At 36.4% G+C, this 26,244-nt stretch overlaps 2 protein-coding genes across 3 annotated transcripts in view; both read left to right on the plus strand.

Annotated features, from left to right (window-relative positions):
• Positions 1 to 1,295: 1,295 nt before the first annotated feature.
• blk (BLK proto-oncogene, Src family tyrosine kinase) lies at positions 1,296 to 11,577 on the plus strand. 2 transcript variants are annotated; one of them, XM_056764799.1, is made up of 15 exons: positions 1,296 to 1,491; positions 1,733 to 1,768; positions 2,011 to 2,096; positions 2,177 to 2,252; positions 2,453 to 2,477; positions 2,712 to 2,805; positions 3,318 to 3,416; positions 3,773 to 3,876; positions 4,939 to 5,088; positions 7,025 to 7,177; positions 7,397 to 7,576; positions 7,681 to 7,757; positions 9,731 to 9,881; positions 10,292 to 10,423; positions 10,690 to 11,577. In XM_056764799.1, the coding sequence occupies exons 4-15, from the start codon at positions 2,178 to 2,180 to the stop codon at positions 10,890 to 10,892; spliced, it is 1,443 nt and encodes a 480-aa protein (XP_056620777.1). In that variant the 5' UTR covers positions 1,296 to 1,491; positions 1,733 to 1,768; positions 2,011 to 2,096; position 2,177; the 3' UTR covers positions 10,893 to 11,577. The 2 variants fall into 2 exon arrangements, with proteins under 2 accessions (XP_056620777.1, XP_056620778.1); XM_056764800.1 differs by having other exon boundaries at positions 2,053 to 2,096.
• A 6,272-nt stretch (positions 11,578 to 17,849) lies between these two features.
• Positions 17,850 to 26,244, plus strand: part of fndc4a (fibronectin type III domain containing 4a) — a 32,068-nt gene continuing 23,673 nt past the window's right edge. The window contains exon 1 of the mRNA XM_056765211.1: positions 17,850 to 18,357. Coding sequence (XP_056621189.1) covers positions 18,282 to 18,357 — 76 coding nt within the window. The 5' untranslated portion in view covers positions 17,850 to 18,281. The remainder of the gene's footprint in view (positions 18,358 to 26,244) is intronic.

The raw sequence follows: 26,244 nt of genomic DNA on the forward strand, positions 1-26,244 counted from the left end.
AAGAATATAGGCCTAGGTGCCTATCGATTATCCACACACCCTGTTTTTGTAGTCGTGTTGTCGGTATTTCCAGGATCTCGTTGCTTAATACAATTTTTCTGCACGCAAAGAAGAAAGTAGAAAAGCTTAACTTTAACCAATGACACCTGTCTTTGCAATACACTGCATAACAGAAGGACAAAACTGTTTTTATGGATCTTTTCCTGCACCCCTGAATGCGCTTAATCTATTCGACCACCAGAGGGCAGTAATGTGCACCTTGTAGAATACCTCAAGTAAATAACAACATTTCAAGTTTGGTACAATCTGGAAAAATTCCAAACTTGTGTGTACTTTTGAAGGTATGCGTTTTGTTTTGTTTTGTTTTGTTTTATTTCATATCACATAAAGCCATGTCTTTTTGTACCAAACGTATGTAATAAATAATTACATTCAGTTTTGTTATGTTTAAAAAGACACATAGGCCTACAATAGGCTTACATAAACATACAAATGTAATCATATCTAAAATAAAATACACATGAAACTTAATTTTTTTCTATAAATACTTACCTAATATGAATACTAAAATTGATTAAAATCAAAAATTTAAATACTAATTTGATTCAAAAATGAAAGCATTGAAGGGACTTTTCCTCATAAGGATTCAAAACTACCATGGTTTCTGGTTATCAAGAAAAAATAAATTAAACAAATAGAATAAGCAAAAGCACAAAGTACAGAGATCAGATCAGAAGTTGAAGAAAACCGCAATGCCTTAAGGGGAAACAAGCCAGTATGGGCTAGTTAACAACATCCTGTCACAAAGCTGCTGAAGAGCTAAAGTATTCCTCTAGCTTTAAAGCACTTCTCCTTTATCATAGCGTCTCTCCAAGAAAGAGCTGCATCTGGTCCAGGAAGATTTCAAGTGTTTTGATTATGAAGAATTGTATATTTTCAATATGACTTTTATGAAAACCAACTATATTATTGATAATTTTCTAAACCACACTTTTATATATAGCTTATTTTGGATGGCTATCTTTGTATTTTGCCTGTTCGGGCTCCCTTTGTGACCAAGCAAAACAGATAGCAAACTCAATGTGCACTCTATTTTTATCCTTAAAATGGTTTCAGTTTTCTAGAATGAGGATATTAAAATGTTGTGGTCCACAACTATAATGACATCACATGCTCATCATATTCGTGTGCACAGTTTGTGAATTGAGCATGGGAGAGGAAAAAGAGGGAGGGGTCGTTTAAATAAACAGAACCGGTGATGTCTATTTATTTCTTTCAACTAATGTGGTCTCTCAGGGCACATGCTGGGCCTCATGAGCATCTTTGATTGCGTGTGAGTGAGAGTCTGCCTTTGTCTGTCTATGTATCTGGGTTAATGTCAGTACTTGACTGTAAAAGAGAACAAAATCCTGATTCATTTATAAAATTAAGAATCTGAATTATTCTCGGATTAGGTTTTATAGTTTGCTGAGGCCAAACAAAATGATACAAGTAAGTACAAGTTTTGGTACTAGATATTTAATACTGATTGTGTGAATATAACGGTTGATATTAATAGTCATCATTTCCAGATTTTCTGGGTAAAATCATCTTTAAAAATGCTAGAACTGTAGTTTCATTTTATTATCAATTTGAGCCTGTATTCAGCCATTTATATGTGTAAAAATACTGTCATCAATTCACCAAGCTACAACATTAATTGTCTTTTTCTGTTCTGTATTTTTTGCATTAGTTTTTGTCCATTGGAGTCAGTTTTCATTGCGTAAGGGTGAGTATTTATTATTAAACTTTTCATTTCATATATTGGTTTACGATGTTTGTCCACATTTTGTAGTGGGGAAATTTGTAGTGTGACAAATGTCAGCACCAACGTCATGTGATCTGATAATTCAAATGGAAACATTAACGCTTATGTTTTGTTTTATTTTTGAAAAATGGTATACCACACCACTTTGTTGGGTCATGTGGGACACATGGATAGACTTGTTGTTTTTTTTGTCTTTAATTTAGCACCAAGTATGACGTCTGTAAATTTCTTCTGGACTATTGCAGAAAACGTAGTAGAAAACTGGGGAGACTGACACCTGTGAATATAGGTAGGAATAAACATTTTTGTTAGATTTTTATGAAATAACGAGTAAAGAAAATGTATTGACAATTTCACTTTATTTTAAAGGATGGGTTGTGTATGTAGTGATCAGAAACAACTCACAGAGAATAAAGGAACTAAAAGAAACTCTAAAACATCTCATGTAAGTATTGCTGATTTTAGCACATAAATAATCACTTGTTGTTATGACAAGAGAGAATGATTGATCTTCAGTTACAAACAAAACTTTTTTTCGTTCGTAACTGAACATTAAGGCTGTAGTGTTATATTGATGAACTGTGATGAAGTGTCCTTTTTTTATTAAAATGTATCAATCACTTAATGTATAAATTTATATTCCAGTTATTGGGAGAACACAATAATACAGGTACAGTAATACATATGTTATTTGCACACATACAGTATAAACACATTTTGGATAATTGTAACTGCTTTGTGAACACCTAGTGAAAGAATAACAGGTTTATGATCGTAATGCTGATGTTAGACCTATTTTTAATATTATTTTATTCATATCGTGTACCATGAACACGCTTCGTTTTGTTATTGTAGTGTCAGTATTTAATCATATGCCTTAAAGTGATTTATTTTGTTTTTTAAGGTGAAAACATTGTTATTGCTCAGCATGACTTTCAACCTGCAAGTGAGAATGATCTTGAATTCAAAAAAGGAGACAGACTCAAGATTATCAGGGAGTGAGTATTATCAGTCCAAATTTAACAAACATGGAACTACAAATACATGGAAAATCCAGGCATGAAATTCTCAAATTCTTCTATTTTTAAAGGTTTGGAGTAGATAAATTAAATAATTAAAATATCTGCCAAATACGTACATATAGAAAATACTCTCAGGTTGGGTAATATATCCAGAAAATGTATATTTTTCCCCAATAAAGGGTTAAAACAACACATCACACCGTGGGTAAATTTATGACCAAATGGTTGGGTTTGTCCTTTTTTGACCTAATGACGGTTTGAAAATACATTTATCGTTTGGCAGATGCTCTAATCCAAAGCAATTTACATTGTAGCATACATCTGTTACAGAGTATGTGCAATCCCTCGTATCGAATCCTTGACTCAAAATAACATACTTCAAAAAGACATACGGCTATGAGATAAAAGCGTTTAAAAGTGTGTAACATTGTGGCTAACTAACACTCACAAACACACAAAACTAACATAACAACGTATTTTTTTCACAGAACTGGAGAATGGTGGTTGGCAAAGTCCTTGGTCACAGGTATTGAGGGATATATTCCACGTACGTATGTGGCGAAAGCAGAAACATTGGAGGTGGAGAAGTGAGTTGTTAAAGATTTACATTTAATTTCAATTTGTTTTTACTTTTGCTTCACTGTATATGATTTGAAAAGAAGCCTCAACGGCAACTACACAAAACACTTTTCCAAATAAATTGTGCAAAATTACGCTGTATAAAACGTTTTATTTGAACCCATCCTTGGGTCAACAAGAAACGATCCCAACCAATTTGTTGTAAATATGCTGGGTTGTTTCAGCCCAAAATGCAGTGTTGTTGGATCAACTATAAACCATTTTCTGGTTTAATTTAACCCTTGTTACCCCATGCTGGACTAGAATATCCTGCAGAATTGAGTAATTCAATGACATTAAGTGACTGTCTATGTGTCTCTTCTAGATGGTTTTTCAAGAATATGAGTCGCAGAGACACAGAGCGTCTTATACTGGCCCCAGGAAACAAGCCTGGCTCATTTCTCGTGCGAGAAAGTGAAACAACCAAAGGTCAGATGCCAAGAACTTTCAAAGCCCTTTGAGTTTTCATGTGGTCATTCAGTCTGAAAACATAAGTAGTAGATTTTTTTAAGCTTCAGCAACAAACTTTCACTCAATGACCACAAGGTCAATTTTTTAATATAACGTAAGTGACAAATGCTTGTTTTACTATTCAAATTTATTCCATAAAACAAAAAAAAGCTAAATAGATAACTGTTGACTGCCAAAATATTTTCAGATGTCAGGGTTTTTGTTCTCCTGCCAAACAAACTCGAAATAAACGTGTGTGTATATTTGGATTCACAGCCCCAGAACTCTGTTCTTTATTTTGATTAAATCACTGAGCTTTTAAACAAACAGCACAGCGCATACCTCAACTTTTTACCGTTTGTGGAACCACATATTCAGCTTTGTAATCAAGATTACATCGTTCAAAGAACTTAAAAAACAGAAATATACTTACTGGGTAGTGAGTGAGTTTGTACTTATACGTGCAGATATTATTAGTCTTTCAGATTTGTTGCTCTCCAGAGTAAGGGGAACTGCAGAAATCACCCTGTGGGACAGATGACTAGAGATGTTAATAAAATACTAAACAAAACAATCTTTCACTGTATGGCAAAGCTTGATAGTTACGCTTTTGTTATAAGGAAATAGAAAATTCAGTTAATAATAAAACACTTGACAAGAATTTACTATTTACTACTCCTATGTGGAAACATATACTGTCCCCATTGTTGATATAAGAGCATCTACTAACTGAAAAAAAATTATATGTAAATGTATTACTCAATGTCAGAGAGACACCCAAAAGTCTTTATGAGACTGTATATGGAGGCTTTTTAAGCAAACCTGCACTGATATGACCTTTGCAACAGATATGCAAGTTTCTGTATTTTTTAATAAAACCAGAATACGTTTGAACAATTTAGCACAACTTAAGTGAAGTCTTCACATTTTACATCACCTTCTTCATGGAAGGATGGGATAATTCTGTTGAATGCTGGTGTTGATATAAGTTTAGAAATGTCTGCATTCACTAACTACTGTGTTTCTGATCAATCTCCTCAGGTGCTTTCTCTCTGTCTATACGAGATTCCTCCCTGGAGCACGGTGATGTGGTCAAGCACTATAAGATCCGTGCACTTGATAACGGCGGTTATTACATCTCTCCATCCAAGACCTTTGCTTCTCTACAGGAACTTGTGAATTATTACACCAGTAAGTACCCTATGGGTATATCATTTTTGGCAAGGTTTAGCATTTTGACACGTTTTAACAGAAAAAGGTGTTTCATTTAGTATTTTGTTTATCACTTATGATATATTTACATGTCATTTAAAATAATTATTAATGTAACAAAAATACATAATTGATTTTTTAAATTATTAACGTTAAATTTTAATATGTTAAATTCAAATAAATAATAATATTCAATATTTATATTTATTGATTGTTAAAAACCATATAGTTCTAAATGCTGTGCTATTTTTAAGACTACACTTTAAAATACTTATGTTGGAATACTTTTGTTGGAAAAAACAGTATTGCTGGCAGCAGTTTGCCAGTAAATTCATGTAGATTTACATTTATGTAATTTACTTGCAACAGTTTATTCAGAGATAAATGGACATTAGACACGAACAAGCCTTTATCTTTACAAAAAAAAAACTAGAAAATAACAGCCTCGTGCAAAGCATTCTGGTAACCAAAAGAAAAAAAAAGAAGGTTTGAGGTTTATTCTGGTTCCAAGAATGCATTGAAAATTGTCCGTTTTTTAACTACACTCAAAAGTATTAAAAAGTACACAGTTGCACCTGAGTGCATATTAGTACCTCAGAGATACGTATGTTTCTTTTACCAAATCTGTACTTAAAAATACATATTAGGACCAATTGAAAGGATACCACCCCTTTGACACCATTTGTAGATTTTTATTTTAGTGAGTTATTTCCCAACAATGTTGCATATAGGAAACATCAAAGTCATAGTTCACCCCAAAATACTGTCATTGTTTACTCACTCTCTAGTCATTTCAATCCTTCCTGACTTCTGTAGAACCCAAAAGAAGGTATTTTGAAGAATGTTGGCAACCAAACAACAGAGGTTGCCATTAACTTTTGGGCACCAAACCAATGAAAGTGAAAGGGTACCGCTGTTGTTCGCCTTCCAACATTTTTCAAAACATCTCCTTTCGTGTTCTGCAGAAGAGGGTGAGTAAATGATGACAGAATGTTCATTTGTTTGGGTGAACTATCCCTTTAAACCCAAAGTGTGCATGTCTTTAGCAAACATTTTGACTATACCACGAGCCCTTCTCTCTCCCCCTCACAATTTCTGCGGTTGTAACTGTATGAACATGACAACGCTTCCTCTAACCACCAAATAAGCAGGTCAACTTTAGTCTCAGTTTGCATTCTACACCTCACTACACATTGGTTAGCTTGTCTTTTAGAAAACTGTTTGCATGTAACACAGACTGCACCTTTTTTCCATATTTTCTTATTTCTCTGCAAGGCTCCAAAACATCAGTAAACTGTTATTTACAAATATTATTGTTTGTTTTAGATTTAATATAATCTGTATACACGATTTTGTGCTCAAAAAACACTGTATTTTCTACTTGTAAATGTATTTCCTCTTTGCCCCACCTCTCTGAAACGAACGATGCTCATCGCTCTGAAAAGCGACGTGTGTTATGATTGGCCTGTTAACTAGTGCATAGTGATTGGTCGAATACTGCACACGTGTGACAGAAATGTAGCACCTTTTACAATATTTGGAACCTCAGGTTCCAAAGCGAATGTACTGACATGTACGCCCACCTTACTAACGCGGTCTTAGTCAAATCATACCAAGAACTGACGTACATTTGTGGGGGTGTGGTTACACGAGGGCGTTTCAGGCAGGTCTGGGTGAGCATTCGCTTTCAGATAGAATGCATCTTTTGTTCCTACACTTAAATTCTTTTCAATTTTACGTGTCTAATACATGCGTGGGCAACTAATAACACACCAATGACACAGAAAAAACACGTGTTTGCGCCATATGACCCCTCTAAGCAAGCTAAATGCTATATTATTTAGCTTTGCTTGTAACTGACATTCATTCTCATTCTAAACATTTGTACTTCCTCAAATTCTTTGATTGTTTGTAGGAGAATCAGATGGTTTGTGTCAGAGATTAGGAAGTCCTTGTAAGACAGCAGCCCCTCAAACACCCTGGGCCCAAGATGAATGGGAGATTCCAAGGGGCACTCTTAAGTTTGAGCAAAAACTTGGTGCAGGCCAGTTTGGAGAAGTGTGGATGGGTAAGAAAGTCTGCCTAAATATTTCAGAGCTATAATTGCTCTCTTTATTTTATTATTGAGCTACACGGTCACTTATCATGTTCAAAGGCAGGTGTTTCTGTGTAATGTGGTTTTGTGTGTTATTGCCATATTGCAGCCACACTAATGCTAAATTCACTACATCTCGACTTTGGCTTTGACCATTTGACAAGTTAACGAGAAACAAAAACGTGTTTGTAGGGTACTACAAAAACCGACAGAAAGTTGCCATTAAGACCTTGAAGGAAGGCAGCATGGAACCAGAGGCTTTCCTGCAGGAAGCAAACCTCATGAAGCAGCTAAAACACGACAGACTGGTCAAATTGTACGCTGTGGTAACTAAAGAACCCATTCTGATTGTTGCAGAATACATGGCACACGGTTAGTATCACAATTATGTTTTTATTACTGCAGCAACCAGAATTATACTTTGTCCTACAAGTATTGAAGTGACTATAAACTATACTTTTTTTTCCATCTTCAAGGAAGTTTGTTGGACTTTCTGAAAACAGATGATGGACGGAAATTAAAACTGCCCAAGCTGATTGATATGGCTGCTCAAGTATGACCTAATTTAAGCATATAGAAATACATAATTTCTCGTGATTTTTTGACAGGTATTATTTCTGATCTAGTAAAATTAGGGAGGCAAGAAAGAAACATTTTTAGTAAAATTTAGGCCGATGTAATTTTGCCGGTAAATCAGTAATAATTTTTTATTTTTATTTAAAAAAATGTGGCTATTAAGAAAAAAAGTCTGGGTTGCTCAGGAAAAACTTGTTTAATAATTTGTTTATTAAATGAAATATATACCAGAAAAGTGTGAAGATTAAAGAATCGTAAACTAGTGTGAAAAAGGCGTGGTACCTGATTTCTGGGGAAAAAGATAACTAATGGTTACCTTGTTCTCTGCGGTGAATGTTTTCAATTATAAAACTGCCAGTTCTGGTCCTTGATTCTGATTGGCTGAGCGGAGCTCTAAGCCGTTATAAAATACCCCGATATATAACGACTGACCGCACCACATAGCCTAAATATCTTTTTATTTACTTTATTTAATGAAACCTTGCTAAGTATATGGAGTAACTGTTTTATAAAAGCAATAACCCCCGCGAAGCCGTGGGTTACAGTGCATTTTATAACAGCTAGGGGGTTTCGGCACTCCGCTTTGCGTCGTACCCAACAACGCCCCTTAGCTGTTATAAAATGCACTGTAACCCACGGCTTCTTGGGGGTTATTGCTTTAATAAAATAACTCTTTGCCCTTTGTTTCAGTCTTAGGGACTTTTATATTCATATTTAGATATTGTACTATATATCGGCCATATATTGCTTCCAATGTTGAAGAATTATTGGTTATCGTTATAGGCCAAAATGTACATCTCAGTGCACCCCTAAAAACACATTTTTATGGAAATGCATATTATAGTTTATAATACAGTATAGTATAGAGATTATTATATTGCAGGAACAGGTTGCATTTTTTTGCAATGCACGACAACCTTCATATTAATAAGGTTAATTCAGGGATAATTCAACATTATTTCAGGTCCACATGAATTGCATCTATTTTAAGAACTGTCGTCTCACACAAGAGACTCTGGTCATGTACAGGAAACCGTTTTGTACATAAAGAGGAAATAGCTTTTGGTTTTCTAAACTCACGGTCTGATCATTTTTAGAACTGAAATGCTTTTAACAACCACCCCAAAATTTGATTTTAATCTTCCGGGGACGGTATTGACGTCAAATTTTCCATCACACAGAACCTTCAACCATGCAAGACTCTTCTCGCTCTTTTTGAGAAAGCAGCTTCCTGTTAGAGACCACTTTGTTGGCTGCACACTTTTTATATCTAGTCTGCATTGCATGAAATGACATATGACAGTATGATGAGATAATTTGACCTAGCTCAGATAGAAATCTTTTCAAATGTTTAATTCTAAACTCAAAATTAATAATTGAATATAGAGCGGTTTCTACACAACTAACATAAATAAGTTACCCGGTTGCCTTTAAATTTTAAGTTAATTACACTTAAAAATATTAGTCAACTCAGAGATTTTTATAGTTAACTAAAATTTTGTTGAATTAAGTTGAATTAACTTAAAATTTTAAGACAACCTTTTTAAGTTGAACTAACAATTTTTTTACAGTCTATTAGAGAACATTGAAATATGCTGTTTTTGTCAGAACATTCAGCGCTTGCTTTTAAGTTTTGAGTGGCAAAATCACATCAAAATTATTTGCATTTATCTTATGTTATTCAATTTGAAATTTAAAGCTTTTACAATGATCAACTATCTGTCAGAACAATACTTCAAAATATAAATACCTAAAAACATCCATTAGTAAAGTGTATTTGATCTGTATTATATTTATATGGTATATTATTATAATATTATATCGTTTTGAAAAATGTAAAATGTTAATAAAAATAAAAATCGTTGCCTTTTTGAGGTAACTGATTAAATATTTAACTTTAGCAGTACGTATTATTGTCCAGTCAGACCTTTATCTCCTTCTATATTGCAGATTGCAGAGGGCATGGCTTACATTGAAAGAAATAACTACATTCATAGAGACCTGCGGGCTGCGAATATTCTAGTCTCGGAGACTCTACACTGCAAAATAGCAGATTTTGGCCTTGCCAGGATAATAGAGACTGAATATATTGCACAGGAAGGTATGTATGCTGATATACCCCCATGACACACTGTTTATTCCACTACTATGAATTTTCCATCAGTCTGTATTAACATTTTGTTTTTAATGCAAAGTATGCACAAACATATCTGATCTTTAAGGGTGGGTACAAGTAAAAACTAAACCTTACCGTCTTGTTCTAAAACACTGATTTGAAGTGAAAATCTTTACCACATTAAGGCACAATTTTCTTTCCATGTGGGTTTATCATCATCTATTTAGCTGATACTATCAACCGTGGAAGACATTTTCCACTACATACTTTAACCTGCAAAGTTGCATACAGTATATTCTCATGCAAACTGTACGCCTATATCACTGTTGATGAGGACTTGAATTAATACTCTCATACTCATACTTTCATTTCCACCACCTCTTTTCATTCATCAGGTGCGAAATTCCCTATTAAGTGGACAGCACCTGAGGCCATCAATTTTGGTACTTTTACCATCAAGTCAGACGTGTGGTCATTTGGAGTTCTTCTGACAGAAATTGTCACATATGGCCGAGTACCGTATCCAGGTGAGTTCAATGGTTTCTCATTGAGCTATGTTGTTTTGCTGTGTGTTTGTGTCATATGTGTATTATATGCGTGTTTATATATGTTGAAACGGTGGTTTGTTGAAGCAAGAGAGTCAATGAAATCTAGAATTTTTTTTGATCTGACATCATGTACAATACAAAACGGATAATAATAAATAGCCAAACCATGACCTCTGTAAAAAATAGGGTCTTCCAAAACTTTGAACCTTTAACAACCTGCCTGTACTCTTTACACTGTTGTAAAGGTATGACGAATCCGGAGGTGATCCGTAACCTTGACAGGAACTATAGGATGCCTTGTCCAGATGGCTGCCCTGAGGAGCTCTATGACATCATGATGAAGTGCTGGAATGAAAAACCAGAGAACAGACCTACCTTTGATTACCTGCAGGATATACTCAATGACTTCTTCATTGCCACTGAGGGCCAGTACGAAACACAACCATAGCTCCTGCACCCACACTGAATAAACTCTATGAATGTATACTGTAGATGAACTGAACGAGACATACAGTATACACTGAACTTGGAATCTGGAGTGGAAAGACGGACTAAACCCTTTATCGAAAGAATAATTAAAGGGATACTTCACCCCAAAATGAAGATTCTGTCATGAATTACTTTCTAGTTGTTCCAAACCTGTATAAAATTCTTTGTTTGATATTTGGACAAATCCTGGTAACCAACCAGTTCTTGGACCTCATTGACTAGCATAGTAGAAATAATTACAATGTACGCAAAGGTGTCTCCAAACTGTCATACATTCTTGAAAATGTATTATAAATATATAATTAACAGAACAAAAAATAAAAAGCATTTATGGTAGTCGATGGGGATCCAAGAACACTTTGGCTGTAAGCATTCGTCCAGATGTGTTCATAAGAACGAAGACTTTTACACAAATTGAGTAAATTATGACAGAATTTTAATTTTGGAAGTATCCCTATAACAATGTGGAATGTACTAAAGCAAGCACGGAATGCCGTGTTGTATATCGGTAAATATGTTTTTTTAGCAGTTATTGCCTTAATGTATTTTTCAGATGTAATTTATAGTCTTTTCAGCCTATTTTAGCATTATTTTAAAGATGTATTGTTATTTTTGATATGTAAAAATAAATCATTCGCAATTCAGTCACAAGATTATTGTTTCTCCTGAAATGTGTAAAAATATTGCTCTGTTGGTTTGAGCATACAGATCAGCATGGCAACGTTTTGTGCTGGTTATGGGGATTGTTTGGAAAGCCTGCACATCCTCGTTTTCTCATGTGACACTCTTCACATCTAAAGCTGTCTGATACAGGTGTTTGAAAGTCCCCATAAGGGTCTGTTATTTTAGGTAAACAAGTAAGGTTTAAGGTTAGGATTTAGGTCAATATTTTTTGACCTTGTTAATGCACACAGTGGGGCTTCGTTGAACGCTTAAAGTGATAGTTCACCCCAAAATTTTAATTCTGTCATTGTTTAATCACCCTCTTGTTATTGCAAACCTGTATGAAGATATTTTGGTAACCGAACAGCACTGGTCCCTATTGGTCCCTATTAGCTTCTGTATGGACACAAAACCAACGCAATTGAAAGGGGGCCAGTTAACAACATTCTTTAAAATACCTTCGTTTGTGTTCTGCGGAAGAAAGAAAGTCATACAGGTTTGGAATGACAAGAGGGTGATCAAATGGTGACTTCATTTTTGGGGGGTGAACTATCCCTTTAACGGAAGAGTTTAACCAAATATAAAAATGTAGCCATCATTTATTCACCCTCATATTTAAATGCGGAAGCAAATGTGGTCCAGTGTTGTTTGGTTACCAACATTCTTTAAAATGTCTTTGTTGTGTTCCGCAGAAGAAATTAGGTTTGGTGTGATAACAGGGTGAATAAATATTAAGAGGTTTGCAGTTATCCTTTAAAGAAGTTGAACTAAAGTGTGTTGAAAACAGGAATAAGGTTTGACAACTAACTTTACAATTAGATTTACATTGCAGTTTCGTGCAGGAAGCCGTCATATGAACATAGCCATTAGTCAGACTTCCTCTCAGATTTACTACTGAATCTTCAGTTTTTCAGGAACACATTAAAGATTTAGAAACTGATAATGCAGTAGATGGCTATCTAGGCCTACTCATACATCACTAATGTTTATTTATCAAACACTGTACACTGTAGTAGACTTTGTGAGACATGTTTTTATTGCTCTTATGCTTTTTGTTGTCCTAATGTTTGACCCAATTGCTTCCAGTTTACCCAACTTGATAGTCGCTTTGGATAACAGCGTCTGCTAAATGATTACATGTAAATGTAAATGTAGAAGTCTGTAAAGTTCTGGTTCTGGTGTCTCAAATATGAAGATCGCAGAGCACACAGAAGGCTTCATCCCTGATCTAAACTCACCCCTGGGGCTAGAGATAATCGAGGGAGAATGTAACCAACACCCACAAGCTGCTCCAGTGGTTTCCGGTTAATCTGCTGTGGAAACAGGAAGCCATGAGTCAGCATTCCTTTCACGATAAGCACATTCAGAATTCCAGACATGCTAAGGAACGTTTTTTTCAGCATTCATGGAAAATCAGAAGTGCACTGTAAGGCAAAATTACATTTATGTTTATTTGGCAAATGCATGAGAGAGCGACGTTATGAGGTCATAGGCCTATGTTCAATTTTCACATGTCGAGAATGTTCATTAGGGGTCACTTTGGATAAAACTAAAAGGGCGTCTGCCAAAAATGCGTAAATGAGTCCTTGATACTTGTCATGAATAATACTTGCGTTGAATGTGAATAGTTTTATATTTAGTGTAGGAATTACTGAAAGATTATAGATTATGTCTCTTTCTCCAGTCCTTCTTTTCATATGTTTACGCATTGCTTTGACAGACTGAAACAAAGGTTGACTGGCTCATTTATTCACTTAAAGCAGCCATGACTGTAGCAGCTTGGAGGTCAAATGAATCATTACCCAGAATATATGTCATTCTTGTTAATGAAGCCACTTCAGTTTCTCACAGAATAAAAAAAAAGATTGCATGTGTTGGTGTGTCAGTATATGTGAGGAAATGCGTGTGAGGGTAAAACTTTCGAGAACATACTGACTATTTGTAGTGTGATTAACATACAGAAGAGCAGTTATCGTAATGCATAATAACAAATTGCTTATGTGCAATAACGTGAACCCATTAAAAAGATTACGGAGGACGGCTTTCTCTTAAAATATTCAATGAAAGCATCTGTGATTCAGACATCCAGGTTGGCGTTGTGCCATCTGGCTACAAAATATTTTGCTTCCATTTGCTCTACATCACTTCCTGGCAGAAGCAAACTGTCAGACTTTGGACCCAGCCAAAAAAATAAGGGCCGTGTAAGCTACAGATTGTTTGTGAAGACAATTTTTCAGCTGAACTTAAGCGTTAGCAGTATTAAGGACTTCGACCAAGAAGAGAATATATAGAGCATCAATATAAATTTCTTTGATATTTGTCATGGAATCAAAAAAAATGTGGAAATTCAGCAACTATAAATAAATGAATTGTATTTCCACTAGGGGGTAGTCATGCAGTTTACGCGCGACTCTCTCTGGGGTGCATGACTGAACATCTTTAGCCTCTGATAATGTGCCAGATCACATTATCTGACATAATAAATTATATCTCTGTTCAAACATAGCGCTTGCCGGACTTCTGAACCTTGTGTGTTTGTCAAATGACTCATCTGCTTCGCAGCGAACCTTAACATAACTTAATAAGCAAGGATGCTGATGCTGATACTGCATCTGTAATCAGGGCAAAACAGTCAACTATCTAATAGGCTAGGTACTTTTTTCACGGAGACCACAACTTAATCTAACAAAGTACAGTATGTGATTTATTTGTATAATATAATCAACTTTTTTTTAAACGTCACAGGTGAGTATTTGAAGATTTTTGGGTCCAAGCGGTAACTCCATAAAAAATAAAAAAATCATGTTTTTTATGTCTTCATGTCTTTATTGTTTTTCATTCGAAGTATTATGGCTTAAATCAAAACAACCAACTGCAGTAATTGGAATGCACATTAAAACATGATTTAACGGAAGATATTAACAGAGTTATCACATTTTGGAACAAAACTCTTCATTTATACTCATCTGTCTGCTTAAAGCTGATTGGCTGTTGATGTATATATGTCATATGCTACATTATGATCTACATAGCCTTTGTTTGTTGTTCTCATTAAAATGGTTTAGCAGTGACTCGATCTGAACAAACAGAAATTCTTGTTTCTCCAAAAAATGTATGATTCACACTTATGCAGTGACGTCAAGGCCATTGAGTAAAACAAACTGAGTCTGTCCTTTGAGAGATACTGTATACTCAAGCACACAAAAACAAATGGTAACTATTGTGTGGGCAAGCATGGCTGCTTTTTGTCCATTATTTCACAGAAGTAAACCTGCATGTCAATACATAGTCAATAATAATTTCCCTCTAATATATAAAAAAATAAAAAAGAACAAATTATGCTAAATACATGTTTGATGGACAAACCGCATCCAATAAAAGTATTAGAAGGGGTTTCTGAACACAGTACATATGCATACAACCTTTGTCCTTGAGTCGACTTTGCTTTCATTTACATCCCCCAGATGGAAGACCAAAATATTCTTCTCACAATCACTCCATCCCTCCCTTCTTCACTCACCATCAGTGGAGAGAGTGTGATATGAATACAAAGCAGTAAGGACATGTTCTGATCCATTTCCCCAGTCCAGCAGTAGATCCCAAATTAGATTATCTTTTTTATTTGACACTTGAGTAAACTAGCCAAACTCTCTCTCCTTGTGTTTAATGATCAAGTGCCATGTCTCCAGAACCTCCTATTTTCTGAAATATCTGTAATATGATGTGGTGCGTGTTCAGTCATGTTTGCATTTTATAAAAATCACATCTGAACCACGTGTAAACCTTCCTTTTAAAGTTTCAGTGCAACGTTTGTACCTCAGCATGGTAATATATGTCATTTAAGGTCACCAAAAATCTTTTTTACCTTTTCTACACCTTCCTCAAACCATCTGCCTGCATGTTGGTTTACTGCCCAGTGTTGACTTTCCAATCAATTCTGATGGATAAAATTCATTTATTTTATCATTGAACAACCTGTTCCAGTCAGAAATACAGAAATAATGGGCTTCAAAATGTGCAATAGAAGAACCTTTCGGTTTTATGAAGAACCTTCTTTGGTGAAAAACAGTTCTTCAGTTTATATAAAAGAAAAAAAAGAGATGGTTCTTTAAATAACCTTTGACTGAATGGCTCTTTCTGGAACAAAAATGGTTGTGTGGCATTGCTGTGAAGAACCTATTAGGCACCTTTATCTATAAGAGTGTGCATTCTTTTAAACGGTGGACAACAACAAACTTGGTCTGTATAAAGAATCTGTACCTGAATATTTTTACACAATTCAGAGTGATCAAAGCTCTAAAAGTTACATGACAAATATTAAGGAAAGAAACAAACAGTAGGCTGTCAAATACAATAACTGTTAAAAACATTATTAGGCTTGGTTCATACAAGGATAATGCAGGATCAGATCTGGCCTGCAGTGTGCCCTTATCCCATTCAGATCAAAGTCAGATATAGTATAAAGAAATGTTTTGTGTTTATGTCATAGAAAAGTGTTTTGTTTTTGTTTCAGATTTACAATTCACTAAAATGTAAATGTTGGGGACTCATAAAATATACAGGCTCCTCAAGCTTAAACCTCAGACCCAGAATAATGAATGTGAATGATTGATGTCAATCTCCAGGAGAAGGGACATTTTAAACATTGAAATACTTAAATAATGCTTAAATATATTTAAATGTTCATATTGTCATGACCTTGAATGCTGTCCTGTTGATGATGAACTGGTTTCTCCTTCTGCCTCCTACAGGAACAAATTAAAAGCTTCACAGAGAAAATCAATACCTGTGCTTTCTCTCCCTTTTATTTTACCAAACAAATAGATTAGACTGCTTTAAGGCTCTTATTTTATGGGGAGAATAACTTTCTCAGCAATTTTATTGCATTGAATTTGTTTTAACTAGAACCAATTGGAAATAACATTTTCAAAGGACTTCAGTTTTAAATTGTTCAACTGTAGTGCACTTAATGTTTCTAAAGATTTCTAAGATTCTAAATGATGAGGCAATTACTTTGTTATTCTCTCTGGTTCATTGCACAAAATTATGTATTATTTGTCTAAGAGTGGTAGAAAGAAACTGATTTTTGCTCCATAAAATATAAGGAACTTCAGAAGCTACTGTGTTCTAATACTCTATTCATTTGACCTCAGTTAATGGCTTTTTTTAATCGAATATGCTTTTGTCCTTGGAGTTAAAATCTTCATGTTATTTTATTACGTATTTGGAAAGAGATGACTTGTCAGTTAATGTTGGTGGAACATATCCAGTGTTCAATGTGACACACTGGGTGAACCCAGTGAAATGAAAAAATGACATTTTACACTACAGTAATTACCGTCTGTCTTTTGTCTGTTCCAGAAATGGCCGTTCCAGGTTTCACTGCATGTCTTTAAAGTTCACTGTGACATGCAGTTTTGAAGTTTTTCCTGATACAGGTAAAGCATATTTTAATAAACTTGTGGGACATATGTGTGAGAAATTTAAACAAATCAGTTTTTACAGATTGAAATGTGCCACCTTCAACGCCTTTGAAAAAGGGCAAGTAACTAATCCGTGACTTAACTTTTCCCATTTATATAAATGACTATGAAAAAATATATATTTAAAGATCTCCAGCCAATCTATAAGGTGCAGTAGTAGAACCATCAGTTTTGCAAGCTTAACATGTTTATGTCTAAGTCGTGAGTTAAAACAGTACAGTTGCAATTGTAACATACATACATTATACTGTATTTGTGTGTCTACATGAATACTGCCACCTTGTGATCAAATTTGAAAGCAATAAATTTAATCGCAGCGACAATCATTTGCTATAAAATGTCAAAAGTTTGTGTTGTGCGTGCTTGACACATTTTGAAACATATTGCGCAAAGTTTTGCAAAAGACCTGTTTTATTTATTTATTGGTAGAATTAGTATTATTATTTAGACATTATTGTTGATATATAAAATAAAATAAATGTAGCTCAAACTAAACAGGCTGATGCAAACTGATGAATTTATAAAAAACGTCTTTGTAAAATTATAGCTGACGCAATCAGATAGTATCTTGTAGATTAAAGTTCACTGAGACGTTGTAGGAGAAAATGGACACCACAGAGAAAAAAAAAGATTCACCATCAAAATAATACACTAAGTTATTTGATGGATGTTGCGACCCTGACATCGCCACATGGTTTGAGACGTGCTCGTTTATAAATAAATATTCCTACTGTGTCGCCACCGCGCATTCGCGCTCAGCAGCTGTGGAGCTGGCCGTGGTGCTGAACACTCGCTCGGTCAATCGCCTCAACCACTGCACGCTGGGCACCAAAGGGTCTGGATCTCAACATCTCCGATACTGACAACTATATGGGATTTCGGGGGGAAGCCCTGAAGTAATCGGGCGAAATGAATCCGGAGGGAAACAGCCGCGAATTTTAAGATAGACATCAACATTGCATTTTGGAAAGTCAGAATTAAACCTGCTGCTGAGATGGACTTTCGGGCACGGAGTCGCTGAACATGATGTCCATCGCGAGATCCTGCATCTTCTTTACTTAATGTAATGTTTCATTTTAGTCCGTTCGGTACGTCATTTTTCATAATGATATAAACCAAATCGTGCAAAAGCAAAAAGACAACTATTTTATTTGGATTCTTCGACATTTTATTTTCTGGAGGAAAACAACCCATGCTGAGATATGGCTCGTCTTCTTGTTTTCATTAACTCTGTTGGACTGTTGCTCTTCGGAAGTCAAACGCTTCTGGTGGTAGCAAGTAAGTTTCTTTTATTGTCTAAGTCAAATGGTTTTCTGTCTTGTATTGTATATGGGCACCTGACAATAAGCTTGTTGAAATATGCAGAGTTTTAATGGATGTGGTTATTTTGGCGCTGGTTTGCGCTGTAGCCTAATGTAGAGTATGCTGCATGTTTTTATATTTGTTTTACAGATTTGAAGGCACTATTTCGTTGTCACTTGTTGTTGGATTGTTATGTTCAGGGTATGTTTCTAACATTAGTTACCAGTTCTTTCTGAACATTCACCAGAGATTACAACCATGCACTTGAGTAATAAGTGAATACTAACATAATTTACAGTTTTACAACACAGTTTGATAGACATTTACACGTATGCATTTGGCAGACCCGTTTATTCACAGCGACTTACATTGCATTATACTATCCATTTGTTTCTAAGCACGTGCAATCCCGGGGATCGAACCCTGACCTTGCATTTTTGACGCAACACTCTTACCACTGAGCTACAGGAAAGCTGTGATAGATAGGCAGAATTCAGAAAATGTATTAATTTTGTTGGTGCATTTGAAAGATGTCACATATAAAACATTTTTAAGCATGCCCTGTCAGTTAGAACTGTGAATAATTTTTATCCATGCCGTAGAAGTCGTTTTCTGTATTACTGTGATCCATTCCCTTTCTTTGTCCTGGCTGAGTCATCTGGGATTTTGTGGATTCTTTGATAAGGTAGTATCTGGCGCTCATGTTCTCACTAGAACAGTATTTCTGAAGTCTGAACACTACCTCTGCTTCAAGTAGCTTAGCTCTCATCAAAAATCTGGTTATCTTGTAATAAAGAATAGATTAGAACTGTCAGAACAACCAAAATAATACTGATTCTCATTCACTGCATACAGTAATAATGTAATAAATCAGTAGTTCCTGCAACACGGAACAACCACTACTTCCGTTTCCTAGTCATAAGCAAAATCTCTGTAGGGAGCTACATTAACACCCTTGCTGCTCAGCAAGATGTCCTGAATAAAATTTGCATGACAGAGGAACATGTGAGAGGCTTGCTAATGATATTTATTTATCCATTGCAGATTCTTTGCAATGACAGAGATTTATGTTTGGTGAATAATTTTAATTCATCTTTGTTTCTTTACCCTGACAACAGACACCTGAAATAAACTAGTTAGATTCAATGAGAGCATTGTAATACTAAAACGAAACCTCATGCTAGTTGGACTGTAGATCAAGGCTGAGCTTCATGTTGGTGAAAGGGAACAATATACACTACATGACCAAAGGTAAGCAGACATTGTTTTTTAATGAAAGGGTCAGGCTATGTAGTTTCAGGTGCCTAAAACCATGAACATAGCAATGCAATTTCGGTCGCACTTTATTTGACTGTACGTGTACCTATAGTGTACTTACAGTGTACTCACCTAAAAAAGTACTGGGTAGTATAAGGTAACTACATGGTAAAGTTTAGGTTTTGGGGTAGGTTCAGGGTTAGTGCCTAGTATTCATATCTACTCTAATAAGTACACAGTATGTACATGGGAAACAGGACTGTAAAATAAAGTTGTACCGCAAAACATGTCTAAATTAATAATAATAATAATAATAATTAGACAAACATTTACAGCAGAATAAGGAATACCGAAAGGCCACCAGTTAAATAGTCTAGTGTAAATGAACTTGAGCAGCGTGCACCTCATTGAACACCACTGAGATGAATTGAAACACTGGGATTGAATGGGAATGAATTTTCAAGCCCATGGTCTTATATCTAGTGATAAGCCTTCCCAGAAGAATAAAAGCTGTTATGACCACTAATTTAACAACCAACTTACTATTAAATTAACAATTTCCGAATATCTCCATTTTTTGTCATTTTTATTTATTATTATCATAAATCACCCTTTATGCTTGTCGCTACAGTTTTGCAAAAATCGAACCATTAAAAAGCAGTAAAAACTGCTTGTCCACACAGTAATTATTGAAAAAGAACTGTGTTTTTCCACTTCCTGAAAAACTGCAAAATTGGACATCCAAGGTTTCAGTAGGACGGTGACGAATGTAGGTTTTTATGTGTCTGCTGCATACTTTCAGTCATACTGAAGGGTGTGGTGTAAGGATTTGTCTAGAAATTGTGCCTCTGTAACAAATTGTCACGAACACCATGTCTGGTCAGTAGCGAGGTGATAGGTCAATTGCATTTCCAAATCAGACCTGGTGTTCTCTGGACACCAATTTGAAATAGGCACTTGCTTCTATTCTATCCCCTCGAACCCGGTAAGGTGAAGTGTTTATGTATCACTGCTAACACAACCAACTCAAATGAGTTTACATAGATGTGACATCTTTGTCGGCAGAAAAGGAGGTTGCATTTCTGTACAGGTGATGTGGTGGAGCATGCTATTGATTGTATTATTGTGAAATCTCATCTTGTTGGATTGTATGTATGTGACGTCTAGCAACAAAGCACACATGTATGTGACGTCTAGCAACAAAGCACACATGTATGTGATGTCTAGCACACAACATTTACATAATGAATTGCTTTGAAACACGAAAATGTAAAATATCACAGTATGGGAAGTCTCTTAATTGCGCATACAATTTTGTATATTTAATATAATATATTATAGGCCTACTTTATACAGATCTAATCATACTATACAGACAAATTCAAATTACATTAGAGACAGACATCAAATTGGAAATAGTACTTTCAGATCTTATAGAATGCACATTAATATCTTATAAAGTATTGAGCTGGCAAGGCCGTCTGTCGCGACATGTTGAGGTTCAAGTTTAACCCTGTGTTTAAATTCTCCAGCTTGGCTACATTGCAGGCTGAAAACAAATATTGTTACTGTTCAAAGGAGGTGTGGGGTCATTTGAAGTCACATTGACACCTTGTTCCAGAAAGTCCAATGTTGTTCCCCTGAGACATGTTCCCTTTGCGGCTTTGTGTTGATAGAATGTTCCGCAGCACCATCTGTGATTGCATTATCCACCCTGAGAGGATCAAACAACATGACATTGAATGAAATGTATCGTGTGGCCGGACCCCGTCAAAAGAATCCATTGCATGCCTTCAGGTCCTTAAAGCACTAGATAGATAACAAAGTGTTTGAGGGAAGCTGTGAAGACAGATGACTGTGGGTTGTGTTCTCTTTATTGCACTCTCTAAATGGACCTTCTGCTGCAGCAAGGGCATTCGTTTAAATCCACACTTTATATAAAAAAGTCAGTTGTTCAGGATAAATATACACACTTGCTGAGGCTGGCAACATGTAACCCCCTGATGTAGTGTCCTCTACACTGGATGTTTATAAGCATTTTTAACCATTTTCTGATGTTACACCCATAATCCCAAAATTTTGTCCCAGTCAAATTTTATTTGACTGTTGTCTTTGTTGTTGTTTTTATGTAAGGGATAATGTACAGGCAGCCAGTTGTTATGGCAAAAATAATTTTGTGATAACAGCCGGACGCTTGTATATTATCCCGATTATTACACAGCTATTGCCACATGAGAAAAAAACTGGACAGGAAATGTGAATTATTCAGCATTTTTGCAGAATCCAGACCTTCAGCTAGGTAAAGCTGTTTACTTACGTGTTTTAAGGTAAGAACCAAAATTTAGATGTCACGAACAGGCAATTTGGTCTTTAATATTGACTGACTGAGTAAAGCCACGTTAAAGATTGAAATAAATATGGGAAGAAAATAAAAATAGCGGGGGAGGGAAATTGCGCAAAATAAAAAAAGAAAGTGCCAATAAAATTATCTTCTACAGCCATACAATACTGACAGAATTCACATAATTTTGAACACATTTGTTTATTTATGTTGACGTTCACTATGAGGGAGCTTTTGAGCATCCCTGGATCTTCTCTCATGGCAATTCATGAAGTTTGAATTACTCTGACTGGATTTCTGAGTCCTGTGTGGCCTCTTGCTTTTTACTCATATGCTCAATGTGTAACCTACGGTGACTTGAGCTCTACTTCCTCTTATGTAACAGCTTTGAGTGAATCTGACTTGAACTTGAGTAGTCTCGGTATATCCAGTATAGAGACACAGTAGCAACAGATATAAATATGTATTTATGTGGGTCTTATCAGTGTTTTATCAGCTTTATTATGCCCAGTCGAAACATATAAATCACTTCAGACAATTTTTACCCGTGGATTTGACCTGTTGTTGTTTACTTACCCATGGGTGTTACCTGTAGTTGTTAACTTACCCGTGGATGTTAACTGCAGTTGTTTACTTACCCGTGGATGTTACCTGTAGTTGTCAACTTACCCGTGGATGTTACCTGTAGTTGGTAACTTACCCGTGGATGTTACCTGTAGTTTTTTACTTACCCGTGGGTGTTACCTGTAGTTTTTAACTTACCCGTGGATGTTACCTGTAGTTTTTTACTTACCCGTGGGTGTTACCCGTAGTTGTTAACTTAACCGTGGACGTTACCTGTAGTTGTTAACTTACCCATGGATGTTACCTGTAGTTGTTAACTTACCTGTGGATGTTACCTGTAGTTGTTAACTTACCCATGGATGTTACCTGTAGTTGTTAACTTACCTGTGGATGTTACCTGTAGTTGTTAACTTACCCATGGATGTTACTTGTAGTTGTTTACTTACCTGTGGATGTTACCTGTAGTTGTTTACTTGCCCTTGGATGTTACCTGTTGTTTTGCCCTTGGATGTTACCTGTTGTTAGTATACTTACCTGTGGATGTTACCTGTTTGTTGAATTGTTTCACCTGTCGGATTTCACCTGCTGGATTATCACCTGTCTTCTGTTCTTCGGTTCACCTTACAATAAAACCCCAGTCAGCTTCAGTTCTCCGTGTGGTATCGTCACTCAGCCTGTGTTGGTACACAGTCAAACTTGGATGTCATTTTCTAAGTTTCCTCTGGAGACACATTCAGACTACAGGTTTGACATTGTTGGCGTCAAATGACGTTGGCTTTCACAATCTCAGATGGGAAAGCTTTGACAAAGGGAGAGTTCATCAGTGGTTGATGCCATTACTCTGTTCCTCTTACAAATCTATTATATTGCTTCAGAAAAGGTGGAATAGAGTGCTCAAGTTGTATGGGTTATACAGTGACACTTTTTGTTGGTTTGAGGTTTGCTACTTGCATTTTAAATCACCATTCTGCCAAATGTCTTGTGTTTGATTTATATAAAAGAGCTGGGATATTTCTTTAATAAATATTTTTATACTATACATTCAGGCAGTGGGACAGTAAGACATTGCTTTTAAGCTGCAATGGCGAACGCTGACAGGCGAATCATAACTCAGACCTATGTTTGCCATGTATCACAATTTACTTGAAACTACAGTCAGACAAGTGTAACCTCCATTACTTCAAGGACAATGAGCTCTCAGGATGGAAGAGCAAGGTAAATTACACGGCTCAGATGAAAACAACCTCATGAATGGTTTCATAACCTTCTATTCCCAGTGAGCGAGTTAATGCATTTTTAGAGGACCTGTGTTACTTAATGCGGTGGTTTGCAATTTATTATGTGTCATTAGCTCCTTCTATACATTCATTTAGCATCAATCTGTGCTCTTAGCATAATGTATTTACATCACTGAAACTGTGATGTATCTTAAGAGCGAGAACAATTTTGTTTCAGCTTTCTGAGGAATCACTATTACTATATGATGAGGAGCGATGAAACGGATACAGAGGCACATAGACATTAAATATCTTGTGAATGTGCCAAAAGTGATGACTCCAGATGTTCTCCTATGACATCATTTTATGAAAATCATAAAACGTCAGTGTTCATCTCCTGGACAGCTGGAATGAAACTGGCTGTGCACCAAACTACACTTTAGATCAGCAATGTGTTTTTTTTATCTACTGATGGACAGACGTAACACATGGCCTTACCATGACCGCACAAACGTGGCGCTTCCTTATGAGAAAAATTTTTTTTCTTTGCTCACAAGATGGAATTGAATTTGAAAGAAATTATGAGAATATCCGTCATATAATATATATAAATCTATAATATTATGTAATACGGATTGCCATAGATCAGATAATTTATTCATGAACAGATTTGAAGAGAACTTCGAGATTTTCTTCAGCACTATTTGAAACTCCAAAAATCTGCAGAACAAAAAAGAAGATATTTTGAAGAATGTTGGTTACCCACCAGCCCCGACATCTTTTCACTTTTGTTGTATGGACAGAAAACCAATGCATGTGAAGGGGTGCCATTTCACAAAATCATCTCAATATCTTTGTTTGTGTTCGGGTTAAGAAAGAAAGTCATACAGTATCGAAATGACGAGAGGGTGAGTTAATGATGAAAGAATTTTCATTTTTGGGTGAACCATCACTTTAAAGATTAGTACTGTAGATCTCACAATAAACCTCATTTCCCACATTATTACTGTCACAGGTCGGGATGGGTCAAGCCGGACTATGCCCACCCCTGAACCAGGACCACCTCGAGGAGCGTATCAGAGGGAGAAATCGGAGACAGAATAAAATTTCAACAAGTTTTATTTAGAAGTAAAAGCAATTTGAAAATCCTAGTCTAAAATCTTCTTCCTTCTTGCCCTCAGGAATCGAAGGTGAACAGTACAACAACCAGGGTCTCTCCCGCTCTCTTCCTCAGTGCGGGCCCTGTAGTTAATGGGGCGGTGGACAGGTAAATTGTCAGGTAGGTCTTTCCCAGGTGGAGATGCAGTAAACAGGCGAACGGCCCGGTAAGTCTCTCTGGTAAGTAAATATTTCCAACCTCCCTTCCTTCACAGGTACGAGATCCGGGGCAGATGGCCGTCGGTCAGGTACGTATACAGCAGATTCACACTCTGATGATGGGGTGGCGAGGGAATCTTTACAGGGTAAGCGAATAATTTCAACCTCCCTCTCTCCACAGGCACAGAAACTGGAACAGAGGAATACTCCAGCCAAAGTGTACCAACCCCGTTCGTAACAGAAGGACAGCCACTTCTCTCAGCACAGGTGACTATAAGGATACAGTAGACTCGAAGTCAACCGGTTGCACAGGGCTCCTACTGAAACAGACAGAAGGGATACTTCAAGTAAGCATACGGTTCACATGAGTTGGAAGGGGACGAACACTTCTCACGATACAGATGAATTGCGGGAATTCCCTAGACTCTAGTCGACAGGCTGAGCAAGGCCTCTTCTGGCCTAGATGAAGTGGATATTCCAGACAGAACGGACCGGCTTTACGTTCACAGCAGAGGGACAGTCACTTCTCCCCACACAGGTGGGCTCCCAGGTTGCAGCAGGCTCAAAGTCGATGGGCTGAACGGGACCTCTACTGGAGCAGACAGAAAGGGTGCTTCACACAAGGTATACAGTTCATGTGCATAGAAGGGAGTGAGCACTTCTCACAATACGGCTGCGTTGCAGGAATACAGCAGACTCAAAGTCAGCGGGATGAATGGGACTTCTACGGAGACAGACCACGAACAATTCAACAAGGCATCTCGTCTCTTATTCACTCAAACAGAGGGGTTAATTCAGAGTCCAGATGATAATTCCTCAACATCCACTCAGTTAGAACAGAGCAATGACACAGAACTCTCACTATTGACAGTAGACCAGCGTAGCACAGGGAGAGTGCACGGCAAAGGGAATGTATCTTCCACACACACAGCAATTCCACTTCTAGCATATAAGGTGGGGGAAACGTCAATCTTAGGCACTGCAATCTCACTTCACGACGTGCAATTTAAAGCCCGCACTCACCCTTGGGTCTCTGTCCGAGGGGGCCGCGTTCATCAATGCTACAAAGGGTATTTCGGGATGTTTTTCTTCACAAACACAGGCAGAGTTCACATCACCATTTATGATGGAGAAAGAGACAGGAGGTCGGCAATGAATCAGTACAAT

The sequence above is a fragment of the Triplophysa dalaica genome, chromosome 13 (genome assembly GCF_015846415.1).
Source record: "Triplophysa dalaica isolate WHDGS20190420 chromosome 13, ASM1584641v1, whole genome shotgun sequence".
Lineage (NCBI taxonomy): Eukaryota > Metazoa > Chordata > Actinopteri > Cypriniformes > Nemacheilidae > Triplophysa > Triplophysa dalaica.

Coding starts and splice junctions, on each gene's coding strand:
- blk (XM_056764799.1), top strand. CDS start 2,178: ATGGGTTGTGTATGTAGTGATCAGAAACAACTCACAGAGAATAAAGGA. Junction 2,806..3,317: donor AGACTCAAGATTATCAGGGA/GTGAGTATTATC, acceptor TTTTTTTCACAG/AACTGGAGAATGGTGGTTGG. Junction 7,577..7,680: donor TGCAGAATACATGGCACACG/GTTAGTATCACA, acceptor TCCATCTTCAAG/GAAGTTTGTTGGACTTTCTG.